Source organism: Arachis ipaensis, chromosome B1 (assembly GCF_059453495.1).
Source record: "Arachis ipaensis isolate K30076 ecotype BB chromosome B1, ASM5945349v1, whole genome shotgun sequence".
In the NCBI taxonomy this organism is placed as follows: domain Eukaryota; kingdom Viridiplantae; phylum Streptophyta; class Magnoliopsida; order Fabales; family Fabaceae; genus Arachis; species Arachis ipaensis.
The window spans coordinates 15,064,258-15,081,577 of record NC_142436.1 but is presented as its reverse complement, the minus strand read 5'-3'; the positions used below and the strand labels follow the sequence as shown (position 1 = coordinate 15,081,577).

Below are 17,320 nucleotides of genomic sequence, written 5' to 3'. Positions count from 1 at the left end.
TAAAATACATCTTTCAACAAAAAGATCTTAATCTCAGATAACGTAGATGGATGGAGTTGTTTAAGGATTACGATTGTACCATTTTATACCATCTAGGTAAGGCTAATGTAGTTGCTGATGCATTTAGTAGAAAATCTATGTGTAGTTTAAATCACATTGCTTTATCAAGGAGACCTTTAGTGCAAGAGATTCACAAGTTAGAATCTGAAGGTGTATGCTTTAAGCTTGAAAAGGTCAAGGCCACTCTTATCTTATGTACGATCTCAGTGCTCTCTAATAGAACAAATCAAGTCTGCACAAGGTGATGATCTAGAATTAAGAAAGCTAATGGAAGATGTTCACAATGGAAAGAACTCAAATTTTTTTCTTGATCAACGTGTTTTACGTTGTGGTAACTGTTTATGTGTGCCAAATAATAATGACTTAAAGAAAGCTATTATGGAGGAGGCTCGCAATTCTAAATACACCGTTCATTCAGGCATTAATAAGATGTACTAAGATTTGAAGCAATTATTTTTGTGGGAATGCATGAAAAAAGATGTAAGTACTTTTGTTTCTCACTACTTGACTTGTCAACAAGTTAAAGCTGAACATCAAAGGCTTGCAGGATTGCTACAACATATTGAGATACCTGAATGGAAATGGGAGAAAATTACCACAGACTTTGTAACAGGTTTACCTTGGAGTTTTAAGGGCTACGATTCAGTTTGGGTGGTAGTAGATAGAATGACAAAGTCAGCTCACTTTTTTCCTGTGAAAACTACTTATACTATAGTCCGATATGCTAAGCTTTATGTTGATGAGATATTCAAGCTTCATGGATCCCCCGTGTCTATTATCTCAGATCATGGGCCACAATTTAACTCTTGTTTTTGGAAATCCTTTCATGATGCACATAGAACAAGAGTAGATCTTAGTACAACCTTCCATCCACAGATGGACGGACAATCTGAGAGAACAATTCAAATTCTGGAAGATATGTTGAGATGTTGTGTTTTAGATTTTGGTGAAAATTGGGATAGTTACCAACCTTTGATTGCGTTTTCTTATAATAATAGCTATCAAGCCAGTATTCAAATGACACCATTTGAAACTCTTTATGAAAGGGAATGTAGATCACCAGTTAGATGGTTTGAGGTTGGTGAGGCCAAACTGTTGGGATCTGCTTTGGTACAAGATGCGATTGAGAAAATTCACGTGATTAAAGAACTTTTGTTAGCAGCTCAAAGTAGACAAAAGGCCTTCGCTGATCATAGGAGATGTAACTTAGAATTCTCAGTGGGTGATTAAGTTTTTCTCCGAGTGTCACCTATGAAGGGTGTGATGAGGTTTGGCAAAAAAGATAAGCTTAGTCCTCACTATATTGGTCCTTTTGAGATTTTGGAACGAATAGATGCAGTAGCGTATCACTTGGCACTAACACCTGATTTGCCTATGATTCATCTAGTATTCCACGTATCTATGTTACGCAAATACCTTCATGATCAATCTCATGTACTTACTCCCCAATCAGTGGAATTGAAAGAGGATTTATCATTTGAGAAGAACCTATTGTTATAATCGATCGACAAGTAAGGAAGATACATTCTAAAGAAGTAGCCTCTATAAAAGTAGTATAGAAGAATCATTCAGAGGAAGAAGCAACCTGGGAACTTGAGAATATAATGCGCGACAAATATCCGTATTTGTTCAAAACTTAAGGTATTTTTGTGTTCAAAATTCCGGGACCGAGTTTTTTTTAAGGTGGGGAGGTTGTAGAGCCTTAAAAAAAACGATGGGCCAAGCCCATCATTTTTCCTTCTTCTCCTTCCTTTCCAACGGCACATACACACACACTCTAGAATCATCATACAGACACAGACACTGCTAACACTTCACCCTTTCTCACCATCAAAATATGTCTCCCTCCCTTCCCTCATGTCACTTCAACAATAATTCCATATACTTTTATTTCAATTATTTCACTACTCTTCTTCTATTCCAATTCTATTATGCCCTATTTATTGTGCTTTCTTATGTTGGCTTTTACTCCAAAACTCCATTGAAGTAGTCTAACCTTGAAGAAGAGAGAAATTACCTTTAATTCAAGTATTACTAATTATTAAGACATTAAAGTGACTCTTTAACTTGATAATTACCTATATTTTTAATTTTTAGCATGTTTGTAGTGATGGGTATTAATAAATTCGAAAATTTAGGGTTAGGGTAAGATAGAATTTGAAATTTTTGGGTATATAGGTTCTATTATGTCAATTGATGTTAAAATTAACTTATTAGAATTATTATTGTATGTGTGTGATATTAGATTTTTAAAGGAACCACTTTCCTTGCTTGTTGGAACCTATGGAGTAGAAATTTCTCTCTTGGATTTTAGTCTGTGAGTAAACTTTGTATCTATAGTTAAATTTTATCATTGTATCAATTTTATAATTATTAAAAATAATTTTAAAATTTATTATTTAGTTAATTACTAACTTATTTGTCAATATGATGTTTATGTTAAATATTTTACAAAGAAAATTCTACTTGAGTCATGATATTTTGTGTTGAAATTAATGAAGTTGTCATTTGGGGAATTAGATTATAATATAAATATTATATTGCATATACACTTTGAATGTAGAGTTAGTATTGAATTGCTAACACACTTATTGATTTGTTTGACAACTTTAACTTGATCATGATTTGTATATCAAAATATTTTGGAAAGCTCTATGACAGAAACTGCAGCTAGCGGCACTAAGCACTAGACTTGGTGCACCATGTCAGTATATAATTGTAGTTTTAGGTCCATATGAATGAAAAATGGTACCTGTCTGTTTCATGTCCACAAATCAGTGGAGCATGTCTGTTTCAGAATTCACACAAAGGAAAAGCAACCTAAGTGTAATTTCTGTCTGTTATTTTGACTTTTCTGAATTAGATAACTTTCCGTTTATATTTATATAAAATAAGAAAGTTTGATTATTTGATGTCTTTGAGTAATTATCATTATGTTTGAGTATATTTTTGTCACTGTTATTAAAGTGGATTTAGTTTGACTAAAAGTTAATTATTTATACAAATGTCTCTCATGGGGTTATGGATGCTCTGTTTACTCACTGAGTTGCAAAATTCACTTTGTTGTTCTTTCATTTTTTTTTCATATATGGGCCTTGATCCTAATCCAACTTCATCAGTTCAACTCTAGTTTTGTTTGTGTTGATGAGCCCTTTACTGTTCAATGACTTGATGTTTTGTGTAAATAGCTTTAAAACTCTTTAGACTTATTAAACTGCTCCATGTGACACAGGCAGAATCCGACTTTAGTGAGTTGAGTATGTTGCTTTGTAATATTCTAGTAGATGAAACTAATAGACCATGTTTTGTTGTAAATATTAAAGTCAAATTTTATGTAAATATGCTGAGTATGTTTTAAATATGCGGCTGAGAATGTGTTGCTTTGTAATCGATTTCTGAGGCTTGCTTGGGAAGATTTTTCTAAGCGCCAGTCACGGCCAGATTGGGTCGTGACAGATTCTTCGCAACAAGTCAACACGAATATTATGCTTGTGAAGCCACAATTCACAGCTTGTATAAAGGCTCTTAATTCATGTGATAGGGAACTAACTAATATGCTTTCCAATTATGCAAAAGATTACACCAAAACCCTCCTTGAATCCAACTATGAGGACCATATTCAACTAGCTAGAAGCATTAAATTTTGTAAAAACTTTAAATTGTAATATCATTGGATTGCGATGAGAATATAAGAATATATTGAATCTGATTCTTACATTAGTGATGACTTTATTGTTGAACTTTTTATATATTGAAGTTATTAGTCTTAAAAATTGTCATGTTATATTGAGTTTGATTATTATGTTGAGTGAGTTTGATTATACTTAAATTTTAAAATATGATTTTGCAACATATTTGATTATAATCTGATTATACCATGAGATTGAAACTTTGATTTTGATATTTGACTTTGAAAAAGATATTTGACTTTGATTTAGATTAGCGAGTAATTTGCTACAAGATAGGTTCTATATAGCTTTTGCTTTGTGACAAGATTGCAGTTGTCAAGTCGCTCGCTAAATTAAACGTGGGACAACTTAGCGACAAATGTATTTCGCCCACTAATCAGCGTCTTGAAATCAGCGAAGGAAGTGTGTCCGTTGTTAAACAGTTGCAAATTTTTCACTACTTAGGTCCTAGGCGCTCAATATCCATATTTCCACTTTAGCGACTAATTAGCAAGGAACACTTCCCTAGCTGAATGATTTATCTATTACGACGAGTTAGCGACGACTATTTTCTGTCACTGCTCTAATTTTGAATTTTAGAATATTATGCGACAAATTAGCGAGAAACTAGTTGCTCGCTAAAAAATAAAAACTTTGGTGACAAATTAGCTAGAAAATTATCCATTGCAAAATACATTTCAAGTCTTTGTGACGGATTAGCTAGGAACATTGTTCCTCACTAATAGCCTTTTCGCACAAAGTTTATTTAGCGACAAACTAATGTGTGAATTATTTCTCGCTAACTATATATCAAACACTTGCGACGGAATAGAGACAATAATATCACTCGCTACTTTACTTTTATTCGATTGAACCCCTAAGTGATTGATTTGCTAGAACATTGTCACTTGCTAATTAATTTGTGACAAATTAGCGAGAAAATTTTTTTCACTCTTTTTTAAGCTACAAAAGTCAATTTGCGAGAAACAAACTTACTCGTGAATCTCTCGCTAATCAGTCTCTTTTCTCAAGTTCGGATATTTTGTGACCGCTCATTAATTTTGTCATTAGTGCGACGCTAATTCTTTGCATGTTAGTGAAGGATTAGTGAAAAAAATATTTCTCGCAAAAATTCGTCGCTAATTTATCAAATTCTTGTAGTGCAATAACAAAAAATCAACAAATCAGTACTCATTTATATCAATTGAACTCAACAACTTAGCTTACATGACAATAATTAGTAATTAGCAAATCACTATTCAGTTATATCAATTGAATTCAACAACCCAGATTATATAACAATAACAAAAATTCAACAAATTAGGGTATATGACATCAAATGAATTAAATAAAGAAGAGTCTATGTATATTTTAACAAAAAATATAAGTTAGATGTGACCTTTTGTTGATCCGATATGAAATTTAAGCCAAGCTCAGTGCATTCTCCTAGATCTTGTTGGAGTTTTGTCAGGAACCACTTCCATGTATCTTTACACTCATTAGGAACTACAACATACGCGATAACAAAAAAGTGATTGTTGGTGTCTTGACCCACCGCAGATAATAGCTGACCATTGTAATAACCTTTTAGAAAACACCCATCTAACCCAATTAGAGGTCTGCACCCATCTCTAAATCCTTTTTTACATGCATCCAAACTTATGTATAACTTATCAAAAAGTGGCAGCAACTCCGACTAAGTTATGGAGTCCATCAAAGCTGTGCTCCCAAGATTACTCCAATGCAGTTCTTGTAGATAGTCACAAATCTTTTCATATTGAGCTTGTTCATCACCTATAACTACCTCTATGGCAGCCTTCAGTGTCCTACTTACCATTTTACCACTTAAATGCACATTATAATCTTCAACCATGTATTCCATAGCCTGCTTAGGCTTCAAATCAGGCTGAGTAAGTAGTCTCTTCACTAATTTTGATGTTACCTAATGCCTATCAGCTAGGTTGGAACCGTAATTCCTAGCACAATTGTGCTCATTCACCAGGGTCTTCACTTGATAACTACCTTCTGCACTGTTCCAAGAAGTCAGGATCAACTAAGGGCACTACTCACCTGCACAAGCTGCCCTAACCCTCTTCTTTTCATTTTTGAGAGATACCACATTCTTTCCCTCAAACAAAAAATAGTCATTCAGAGCATTCTTGAAACTCTCCATTGTAATGAATGTCTGTCCAACCTTAAATTCAACCTCTCTATACTCTGTCTCCTCGTTGAATGCATCAAATGTAGTCATTCCTTCATCATTGTCTGACATTGAACTGTTAAATACCTCACTTTTATACTCATCATATGACTTCTCAAAATCAGAATCTAACTCAAGTCCATTTCCATCATTTGTTGCACCCACCAAATTTTTCCCTAAAGAATTTTTAGGCCCATCACCACCCCCTGTGTTAAGCACATCACCCTCCTTCATTCTTTCCAGCTCTAAGAACATGTGTCCTCCTCCTCCCATAATACTTCTTTAAAGTCCTTTTCTTGGCTTTCCTAGGAGAAAGAGTTGGGCCACTCTTACTTGAGCCATCATGATCAGTTTTTTTACTTGGGTTAGTTTTATCTACAATTTTTTGGGCCAACTTTATCAACTTTCACCTCAGTATTTGGGTCCTCAGTAGCTCTTTTTCTTGGTGTACCCATCGTTCTCTTCTTTTTCAACCTCTCATTCTTTCTTTGTTTCCCACTATCTTTACTACTATCTGTATCTTCATATCCAGGAGGAGGAGGAGGCTTGTAAGACTCATCTTCAGTTGTTTCATATCCATCACCTGAAAATGACGAGTCACTCAGAATAACATTCTCAATTTGCTGCTCATTATCTACAACTTCAGGTACACTAACTGGATGATCAAAGTAGATGTGAATTTCATTAGTTTCCTTATTTCTACTCTTGTTTTCCCTCATTTCATTTATCTCAGCATCACCTTTCATTACATGCAAATCAGACTCAAAATTAGGGGCCATGCTATCAACCCAATACATGGTCTTATAATTTATGTAACCAAGCTCCCTCAGTAAAGCTTCCAGATCGAAGAAGTTCACCAAATCAATATCAAGAGGTGGTCATTTCTTCAGTTTTCCATTAACATAATCCATTTCACCTTGTGAATTTCTCTTGAAATTTCTTCCATGATGAAAAACAAGAACTATTTCAAACTCATCCATCTGCAAATATGTACATCTAATCAAATTTTACTTCAACACACTAATTATCCAACTATGACATTGATCTAAACCAATCACAAGCAACATTATTTAGGTAACAAATTAATTAGCCAGCTTTAGAACACCATTCACGCAAAAAAAAAAAACGAAAAAAGCACATTCAACGAACACTCTAACATCAACATGCAATTGAAAAAAAAAAACAAGAGTGAATCCTACTAAACTTTGAAACCATAAAACCTTACACCAACCTGGATGATGACAACAGCTTCCTCCACTCAACTCCGTCAAGGACACCGTCAATTGTGCAGTTACAATTATCATTTGGGACCCTGTCAGCAGCCTTGCCAGCAATGCACTCAGTACAACCGTTAGGTGCTCCATCGAATGTTTCTTGTTTTGGGTGAAGAAGAGGACAAGGATTTGGTATTTCTGTAAATAAGGGTTAGGGATTGGGGGGGGGGGTTATATGTTACTTTACAAGGGTTTTAATACTCAAAATGATCCCTGAAATTTGACCACTAACTCAATTTGACCCTCTAATTTTTAATTGACCCAATTTATACACTGAAATTTTAAAACGTGGCTCAGATTGACCCTTTCGTCCAACTCTGTCACTAGAGTGATGATGTGGCACCCAAACCTCACCACATGTCTCTTTTTCTTCCTCTTACCATCGCCATCACCACTTTCCTTCTACCAACACTCTCTCTCCCCCAATAAATAACAACATTCACAACCCACCAACACTCACACATTTTCACCGCCATAGCTTTGAAGAGCATAACACCTATACTCATCATTCCTTCATGACTGCAAGTAGACAGCAAACCAATGAATGTGACATCGTTAGAGGCAACACCATGAACCACCATTTGTGAAAAGAGCTGCAATGCTTGCTTACCGTAACCATTCATCGTCATGCTGCAAATAACGGCACCCCAAGAAATAACATCCTTATACACAATCATGTTGAAAATCTTGAACTCCGTTTTCATATAACCACACTTAGCATACATGTTGAACAATGCATTCTCAATGTTACCATCAATCATAAGGTCACACCATCCATTGCCCCAAATTCGAAACACCCTCACCCATTGCACCCATCTTTGTGTTACTATTAAGAGGGATCTAAAGTGTGGTGTTGTGTTTCTTTTTCTTTTTCTATTTTTCTTTAATTTGTTAATATTAGTGATTGTTAATGTTGTTTGCTCGGGAGGAAAGACGTTAGTAGAGGAAAGATGGTGATAGTGATGGTGAGAAAGAGAAGGATCACATAATAGAAAGGTCCTTCATAAATGGCGGTGAAAATGTGTAGGTGTTGGTGGGTTGTGAATGTTGTTATTTATTGGGGGAGGGAGGGTGTTGGTAGAGGGGAAGTGGTGATGGCAATGGTAAGAGGAAGAAGGAGAGGCACGTGGCGAGGTTTGGGTGCCATGTCATCATCATTCCGATGACGGAGTTAGACGGAAGGGTCAATTTGAGCCACGCTTTAAAATTTCAGGGTATAAATTGAATCAATTAAAAATTAAAGGATCAGATTGAGTCGGTGGTCAAATTTCGGGGGTCATTTTGAGTATTAACTCGGATTGGGGGGTTATATGTTACTTTACAACGTTTTGTTTTAATAGAGGTCCAGAAACGGTGTTGTTTTTGGAGAATGGAGGGGACAAATCGATCCCTCTGTCCATTCTCTCTAAGCCAATGTGGCACTTAACTCTGAGTGACCCTCCACGTCAGTGTCGGTGAATGCCACGTAAAATTTTTTCGTCAACTTTGGTGAGCGGGTATAACGGAAGGGCCGCCTTGGCTCACTTTTGTCATGGACAAGGGCCGGGTTGGGTGTTTACTCTTTAAATGAATATGATCAAATATGTTATTAGATTATTAGATTAAATTAACGAGTAAATGGTCAAATCAATCCCTGAAAGATCACTCATTTTTTAAATTGGTTTCTGAAAATTTTTTTAATTAAATTTGTCCTTTAAAGATTTTAAATTAATCATATTAGTCATTTTGTCACTTTCTTTGCTAATGGCGTAAGAGTTTATTGCTATGGTACGTTAAGTAACATTACATCACACACTTAGTAGTCCTAATTGACTATTAACATGATTAGTTTATAAAATTAGATCAAATCAACTCTAAATTAAGAGATTCTAATGTCTTAAATTCTTTTCTCAATTAGATTTTGATTTTTTTTTTTTTGGTGACTAAACAAGAAAAGAAACAAAGCAAAAACTATTCTAAATCCGAGCGGATGATTCGTTGGAGATCAACACTAGGCTCAGACCAAATAACATGATTAGAGTTACTCTTGGCACCATATTTAGCCATCCAATCCGCAGCTCTATTTGCTTCTCGGGACACCCATTCAACGTGAACAAGCCAAGGACGAGATAAAAGCTCCTGAATCTTGTGAACCAAATCTGTTACTTCAGATGGATACCCACTTGTAAGCTCATGCATGATGGGCAGAATGTCAAGGCAATCTGTTTCACATATAATATCCCTCAAACCGCAATCCCAAGCTAAAACCAGCCCCCTCCAAGCAGCAAATAATTCACATCTGATTATAGACCAAGGGGGAATGCTTCCAGAGCAGCCCGAGATCCAATCTCCCTTAGAATCTCTAATAATACACCCAAATCCCGCTAAATTTGAATCCATATACAAGCTTGCATCACAATTAACTTTAAAACTATTGCCTACCGGTGGTTCCCAACACAGGCAATTTCGGAGAGACCTAAAGGCATTGCTTCGATTCCTGTAAACCTGTAAGTCCTTGGCGGTAATTCTGGCCAAGGCAACAACCTTATGGTCTGTCCAAGGGTTGTCAGTGTTGAATATGTCATTGCACCTATGTCTCCATACCCACCAAAGCCCTGCACCAAAGGACGCCTCATTGTTAGCCAAGGCCTTCCGAAACCACTCTTCAAGAGCAGTACCAGCCGTCGAGTCCAGGATACTAGGATCCAACATATACCAGATTGCCTTTGATCGTTCACAGTCTCTAAGGCAATGCTCCATAGTCTCCTGCGCCTTGTTACATCTCTTACACATATCTGAAGAAGCTAAATGCCGCTTGAATCGAAAGGTCTCAGTTGGTAGAGCATCATGTAAGCTAAGCCACATAGTAAATTTGAACTTCTCTGGAATGTTTGTGTTCCACAACCAGTTCCAATTACTGTTGGCATTCCAATTTAATGTTTTCTTTAATAACCATCTGTAACCCTCCCTTGCACTATACTTTTTTGTTGCTGCAGGCCACCACTCCCACTGTGGCTCCAACTCAGTCAAACTAGGATATCTCAGACCATAAATAAACTGCTTAATCTCATGTGGAATAGGCGTGGTAAGACTATCAACCTCCCAAGACACCCCTTTCCACAAGTCAGCCACCATGAAATCTGATTCAGAAATATGTACATAAGGAACAAGGTTGCAAAGCTTACCAAAAGGAGTCCACTCATCATACCAAACTGATTTGTGGACATCTCCAATATTCCAATGAAGCCCTTCCTTGAGATGCTCATAGGCACCAACAATGTTCTTCCAGGTAGTCGATGAAGAATTTCTACTGTTTCCGTTCATACCAGATTGATTCCTGAGATATTTATGCTTCAGAACCTGCACCCATAACTTCTCACTATTATTTAGACAATCCCATACCAACTTTCCCAGAAGCGCCATGTTAGCACAGGAAGTATCCCTAATACCCAATCCTCCTGCCTTTTTAGGAGTTATGGCGACCTCCCACCTGACCAGAGGCAGTCCTTTTCCAGTCGCTTGGCCTTTCCACAAGAATTGTCTCATCAAGGAATCAATTTTATTACATGCATACTTCGGGAGAAGAGAAATTTGCATTTCATAAACTGGGATAGAGGCCATAACCGATTTAACAAGACAAAGCCTCCCTGCCTTATTCAGTAGGCGTCCTTTCCAACTGGAGAGCTTTCTCGAAATTTTTTCAATAATCTCCTGAGCCGTCTTCCTGGAAGCTCTGGCATGACCGATGTTAATTCCCGGGTATTTACCCAAATCATTGCAGAACCGGATGTTAGAGACCCCTGAGAGAACCTCTTTTCTCCTCTCCGACACCCTCTTGGAACACTGGGCCTTTGACTTATGAAGATTTACCTTTAAACCTGACGCTCTAGAAAACAAGTCCAAACAATGCATGACCTCTATTACTTGAGCTTTTGATGCCTTACAGAAAAGCAAAAGATCATCTGCAAACATCAAATGAGAGAGTCGTGGTCCATTCCTAGAAACCGCAACTGGGTTCCACAAACCTTGGGAAACTCTATGAGAGATAAAGCAGGCAAGCATTTCCATACAGAGTACAAATAGATAAGGAGACATAGGATCTCCTTGCCTCAACCCTCTCTTCGGATTGAAATTTTGGAGCCTGTTCCCATTCCACAAAACTGCCAACGAAGAGGAAGTCACACAATTCAATATAAGATTAATGGTAGCCTTTGGAAACCCAAACCGGACCAAAGTAGCTTCCAGAAAACGCCAGTCTACCCTGTCATAAGCTTTTTCCAAATCAATCTTGAATGCCATGGTCCCTTTTCGAGACTTGGTGTTCCTCATGAAGTGCATAATCTCTTGAGCAATGATAATATTCTCTGTGGTTCCTCTTCCTGGAATGAACCCTCCTTGCAAAGGACCAATGATCTCCGACAGGAAATGTCTGAACCTGTTAACTAGAACCTTTGTGACAATTTTATAAATTACATTACATAAGCTAATAGGCCGAAACTCCCGTAAGGAAGAGGGAACTTCCACTTTAGGAATTAGAACAATGAGAGTATCGAAAATAGCCGCATTCAATGGCTCACCCTCAAAGGCTCGCTTGACCAGTCTACACACATCGTTGCTAAGAGAGTCCCAGAACTCTTTGTAGAAAATTGCTTGAAATCCATCTGGCCCTGGGGCTTTAAATGAACTCATGGTCATCACAGCTCTTTTAACCTCTTCAGACGTCACCGGTTCCACTAACTTTTGACAAGCCTCAGTACTAAGAGACGGGCAAGGAAAAGGCCCCATGGCGTCCAGGTCAATATCCTCCCTTGTAGAAAAGAGCTTTTGAAAGAAAGAATTTGCCGCCAGTTCTAGAGTCGTAGTCTCCGTGGTCCAAGACCCATCCTCCAAAAATAACCCATGAATTTTGTTCCTCTTTCTCCTGATAACTGTCTGCAGATGAAAAAATTTTGTATTTCTGTCTCCACATCTCACCCATTGTTCTCTAGATTTTTGATACCACAACAACTCTTCTTGAAGAAGGACAGCATTCAGTTCCTGATGCAAAACTTGCTCTTTGATCCTAAGCTGTTGATCCTCTCGACTTTCCAGAGTAATCTGAACGTCATTCAAAAGCCTCTCCAACTCCCTTTTCTTAACAAAAATATTGCCAAAAACCTTTTTATTGAAGCTAGTTGCATCTTTTTGAACCTCCAACAAACATTTAACTACATCCGGAGCTCCTCTATTCCAAGCTGTATCAACAACATTCCTAAAAAGAGGATGAGTCATCCATGCAGCCTGGAATCTGAACGGACGATGGCCCTTGGTAGCCCTCTTTGCCATCTTGCACCTAGTGAATAATGGGCAATGATCAGAGTGAAGGCGCGCCAGCACCTCAGTATAAGCCTCTGGAAACATTAGTCGCCAGTCCTGGTTGATGACTGCTCTATCAAGCTTCTTGGCCACCTGCACCCCACCTTTCACCTTCCTGTACCAAGTGAATCTTCTCCCAATAGCCCCCATATCAAACAGCCCACAATCCTCCAATGTTTCCGCAAATTGTTCTGCTCTGGCAAGTCTAAATTGCCCCCCTCTAACTTCACTCTGCAACAAAACATCATTAAAGTCCCCTAACACAATCCAAGGTCCGTGGATCATATTAGCAATCCTTGTCAAGTCACCCCACAGTTCTTTACGCCGATGTATATGCGGATTAGCATACACCGCACTGCAGTAACTAGATGTATTGCCCATAGTGATTTCAAAACTGATACATTGATCAACTACATCCAATACTCTCACAGAAATATTTGAATTAGAACATAGAACCCAGATACCCTCACTATGACCATTAGCCTCAACAATACCAACATCCTGGTAACCTAGATTATTCCAAAAAGATTTCATCCTCTCGAAAGCAATATGGGTTTCAAACAGAATGAAAAAAGTAGGATGAAATTTATTCGCTAACTCCTTACTATGAACCCGGGCCAATTTATTAGAGGCACCTCTAATATTCCAAAATAGAAAGCTTAAATCTAAATAATCCATAAAACAATTTGTATTGTAAAAAGGACCAACCTCAGCTGAAGTCCCTAACGAGATGATGAAGATCCACCATCATATCCCCCTGAGCCTTGCTTGTCCTTGTCCGGTTGTTGCCCGGTCTGTCTGTGTCCCTCCACTGACAACCCTTCCAATTTGCCGATTTGCTGCTTGCTGGTGTCGCCAAGGCAGTCCGGAGTCGACGGCGAATTCTGCAAAGAAGAAGGGCGCAACCTCTTGTGTCCGTTTTTGATAATGGCAGTGAAAGTCGGCACCGCAACGGAGACAGATTTGCCCTTCACCCCTTGCTGTTTGGAAGATGCCATGCGTGCCTTAGATCCGCTAACCGACCCGGTCTTCACCCCTGATTCGGCTCCTCTCATACGTAGCCCAAAGTCACGGTTCTGGTCCAATTTCTGATTTGAGCGCACCGGCATTTTATCTTTAGATGTTTGTTGGGCTTTGTTTGATTGACTCAATTTTTCTCTCCTTTTGCCGCTGACTTTGGTCCAGCCAGCCTCATTTTCCAAATGTTGGGACCCCACTTCCTTCCCATGCAACGTATCATCTAATTCCTCCCCAATTTCTGCAACTATCACTGACTCTTTGGGATTGCATCCAAATTCAAAAATTTTCTCTTTTGAAGCTTCCTGTGACTGCACCACCCGGGCCGCCGTCTCGGTCACTGATGTTTCCTTTCGATCCACCCTTTCCGAATCTATTGGGGTCATTCTGCAGTCAGTTGCTGGATGCCCGAAACAATTGCACTTGTCACAAATAAGGTGTAAGCATTCATACTCCACCTTATATTCAAACTCATCGACAATCACACTCCGGACCACCGGCAAACCAAGATTAATTTGCACGCAAGCCCGAGCAAATTTTCCCCTTTCCGCCAACTTAGTAGCCAGATCCACCTTGACTGGTCTTCCCACAGCAGAAGCGATTCTCATCATGGCTTTATCCTGATAGTACCATATGCTCAAACCAGAGATTCGAATCCAAACCATAGTCTCCCCGAAAGTGTCCTCACAAGGTTTAAAATCCGGTGTCCATGGCTTGACTGCAATATAGTGACCGAAGATCATCCATGGCCCCCCTAGTAAAACCTTCTCTCGATCGTCCATGCGATCAAATTTAACGAGGAAGTACCCAAAACCCACATCCAAGATTTCATATCCACCGGTGATCCTCCATACCCCTTTCAATTTGTGAAACATGGCCGTGTAACTAAGGTTTTTTCCAAGAACCTTAATCACAATTGCTTCCTTGTATGGTTCAGAAAGGATGTTCCTAGCCTCTTCGGAGAAGCAAACTCTTGGAGGCATAGGATCTCCTTGTTTTCCGGTGACCACTGCCATGGAATCCTCATCTAGAGCTTCAGCCCGATTTATCCCTGTGGCTACCGTAGAACCAATAACCTTGTCACGGAACGAAATCTTGGAAGTCACCCTGGAACTAAGGTCGCCCTTACTTGATCCCTCCTTCACACCTGATGCAAACCCTCCCACACTCTCCCCCTTATCTCTTTCGATGGCATGGCCATCTTCTTCACCGTGTTTCACCCTCAAACGCTCTCTCCCGCTCTCTCCTTCTCTCATTCTCTCTGAGTACGGAGTACGTACTCTTTCTCTGCTAGGGTAATTTAGGGTTGTTTATACCTTCTCTATTAGAAAGATTTTGATTTAATCCTCTCAATTTAAGATTGCTTTTATCTAATTTCATATATTTATTATATTAATAATTGTTTAAAATTTTTAAGTATGTATTATGATGTCACTTAACGTACACGTTAATAAACTTTGATACTATAAACAAAAAAATAATAAAAAAACTAACATAACTAATTTAAAATTTTTAAAAAATAAATTTGATGAAAAAAATTATTTATTTAATAACCGCACTAAAGAAAAAAAAAGGGAAAGAAAATGAGAGTTCAAACTTCACTAATCCATTGTCTTCTATTAATCATTAGTTCATTATCATTCATGATAATGAAACAACTCGACACCACATTAGATGTAGTAATAATAATAATATAGTACATATTCGCCTTTTCGCTAAACTATTCACAAAAAAAATAAAATAATTAAAAAAATACTACTTTTAAATTTTTACTACCCTACTCCGGTATGACACTCAACACCGTCTCAAACTTCCTCCCCTTATTACCGTCGCTGTGACGGTCACCACCACCGCCACCTTTTCCTCTCCTTACCATCTTCAACGGCTGACCACCACCAGTACCACCAAAATCCGGAACATCCGGCGCAACTTTCCGGCAATTCTTTCCGTTTTCATCGCCGGCGAAGAATACAACCTGTTTCGGGCGATGGCCAAACCCACTCTTTGCGATTGCCGAGGCAGCCATTACCGCCAATGCAGCCATCTCCTCCGGCTTCAATATCCGGTTCAACCGGTTCAACGGAAGCACGAAATATAGCTGGCCGAGTTTTAAAACCTCGGTTTCTCTAACGGCCCTGATGACGCCGTCAAATTCCATATCGTCGGAGTTGCAAACGAAACAACCTTGATACAATTGCAACAGATACGAGACCTTAACGGTGTAAGGGAATTCCTGAAACCTTCCGTCGTGTACGATCAGCTTCGCCGTCTCAACCTCCACCTCCACCTCCATCTGTTGCGAATCCAAAGAAACGCAAAAGCAATTGCCCATTTTTCTTTTCCAATAACTTCTAATTTCTTCTATGAAATAACAGAAAAGAAATTGGAAATGAGAAAATTGAAAATGAAAAAGAAAAATAACCTAACTCGGTGAATCGGAATCGTTTTGTGAATTGTATATCTCGGAACCTGGCGTGAATGCCTGATTCGTGGCTTCTATTTTTTTTTTCAATTTTTCGTGGCTTCTATTTTTTTTTTTTCTTTTTGAAGATTGGAGAAAAGTAAACACGGGTTGGACGTTGAAAAGAAGCTTGGTGTATATATGAGAAAGAAAAGAAAAATACCGCGTTGGATAATTTTATTTTTTGTTTTGTTTTTTGTTTTTTATTAAAGAAAGTTCGAAACTACTAACATGAGCTGTGGTATGGTAGATAACGCGTGTAATTCTAGCGATGAAAATATCAGACTTAAAACGATAAGATTGAATATTGGAATTACACCTTTTTTTTAAACAAAAATATATTTTTGAAACAGGAAAGAAGGAAACAAAATCTAATTACACGCAATAAAAAGTTGAAAACTCCGAAAAGTCATAACAATTTTATGAATTTAGGTTTTAGGTTTCACAAAAATTTCCAGCTAAAGAAATAAATTTCTTGTTGCGCAAGTATGCAACTACACAAGTCAACTACTGCCTAAACAAGTAAATTTAATCACAAAATTTAGTTCGTTTCAGATAGACATTATGTTTACAGATAGGAGTTCATTTTGATGCCCAACTACTATTGACTATATATAATTATCATGAAGTTAATTACAAGCCATTAATATATTTGAGAATTTTTGTGATAATATATATATATATATATATATATACACACGAATAATGTTACGTAGTCAAAATATTATAGATAATAAATAAGGATATATGGTTAATAATATTTACGTTTATAAGAGAGTGTGAATCACTCTTTTAATTTAATTGATGCAATTAATTTTTTTATAATTAATTATCTTTTCTTATTTAATTATACTAAAAGTTAATTCTAAATTTAATGTGAATCAGATTCTAAAAATTTCTCCCTCATTATTACTACATGCATTTATAATTTTATCATTTTTTTTCAAATAAAAATTTTAAATTCTTATATTTTTTATTTTAAAAAAAATCTCAAATCACCTCAATACATTTTATAAAAAAAAAATCTTAATTTTGATCGATTTCTATTTATTGAAAATTAAAAACATTCAAAATGGTTGGTTCATGACTTACAAAATAAAATAATAAATAATAATAAATTAGCACCAATTTATTGATTATGGATATTATATATATATAATTATAAATATTATACGTATAAAAATATGGATATTAAATTAAAAAATTTAAAAACTTCTATTATACAACTCATATTTTACTTATAGACTATTATAAAATAAAAAAATAAAATATAAAACATAAACAAAAATTAAGAAATAAAATTTTA

The 17,320-nt window shown here is 37.1% G+C and overlaps 3 protein-coding genes across 3 annotated transcripts; all 3 read right to left on the bottom strand.

The window, feature by feature from the left end:
- Nucleotides 1-11,290: 11,290 nt before the first annotated feature.
- LOC148575796 (uncharacterized) lies at nucleotides 11,291-13,070 on the bottom strand. The gene is made up of 3 exons (XM_088502557.1): nucleotides 12,181-13,070; nucleotides 11,442-11,937; nucleotides 11,291-11,341 (listed from the first exon to the last, which is right to left on the bottom strand). The coding sequence occupies exons 1-3, from the start codon at nucleotides 13,068-13,070 to the stop codon at nucleotides 11,291-11,293; spliced, it is 1,437 nt and encodes a 478-aa protein (XP_088358683.1).
- Nucleotides 13,071-13,258: 188 nt separating this feature from the next.
- Nucleotides 13,259-14,809, bottom strand: LOC148575795 (uncharacterized). The gene has a single exon (XM_088500996.1). The coding sequence runs from the start codon at nucleotides 14,807-14,809 to the stop codon at nucleotides 13,259-13,261; it is 1,551 nt and encodes a 516-aa protein (XP_088357122.1).
- A 341-nt stretch (nucleotides 14,810-15,150) lies between these two features.
- LOC107625861 (uncharacterized) lies at nucleotides 15,151-16,138 on the bottom strand. Its single transcript, XM_016328596.3, has one exon. It carries the CDS (start codon nucleotides 15,883-15,885, stop codon nucleotides 15,331-15,333), a length of 555 nt encoding a protein of 184 aa, XP_016184082.1. The 5' UTR covers nucleotides 15,886-16,138; the 3' UTR covers nucleotides 15,151-15,330.
- Nucleotides 16,139-17,320: the final 1,182 nt, after the last annotated feature.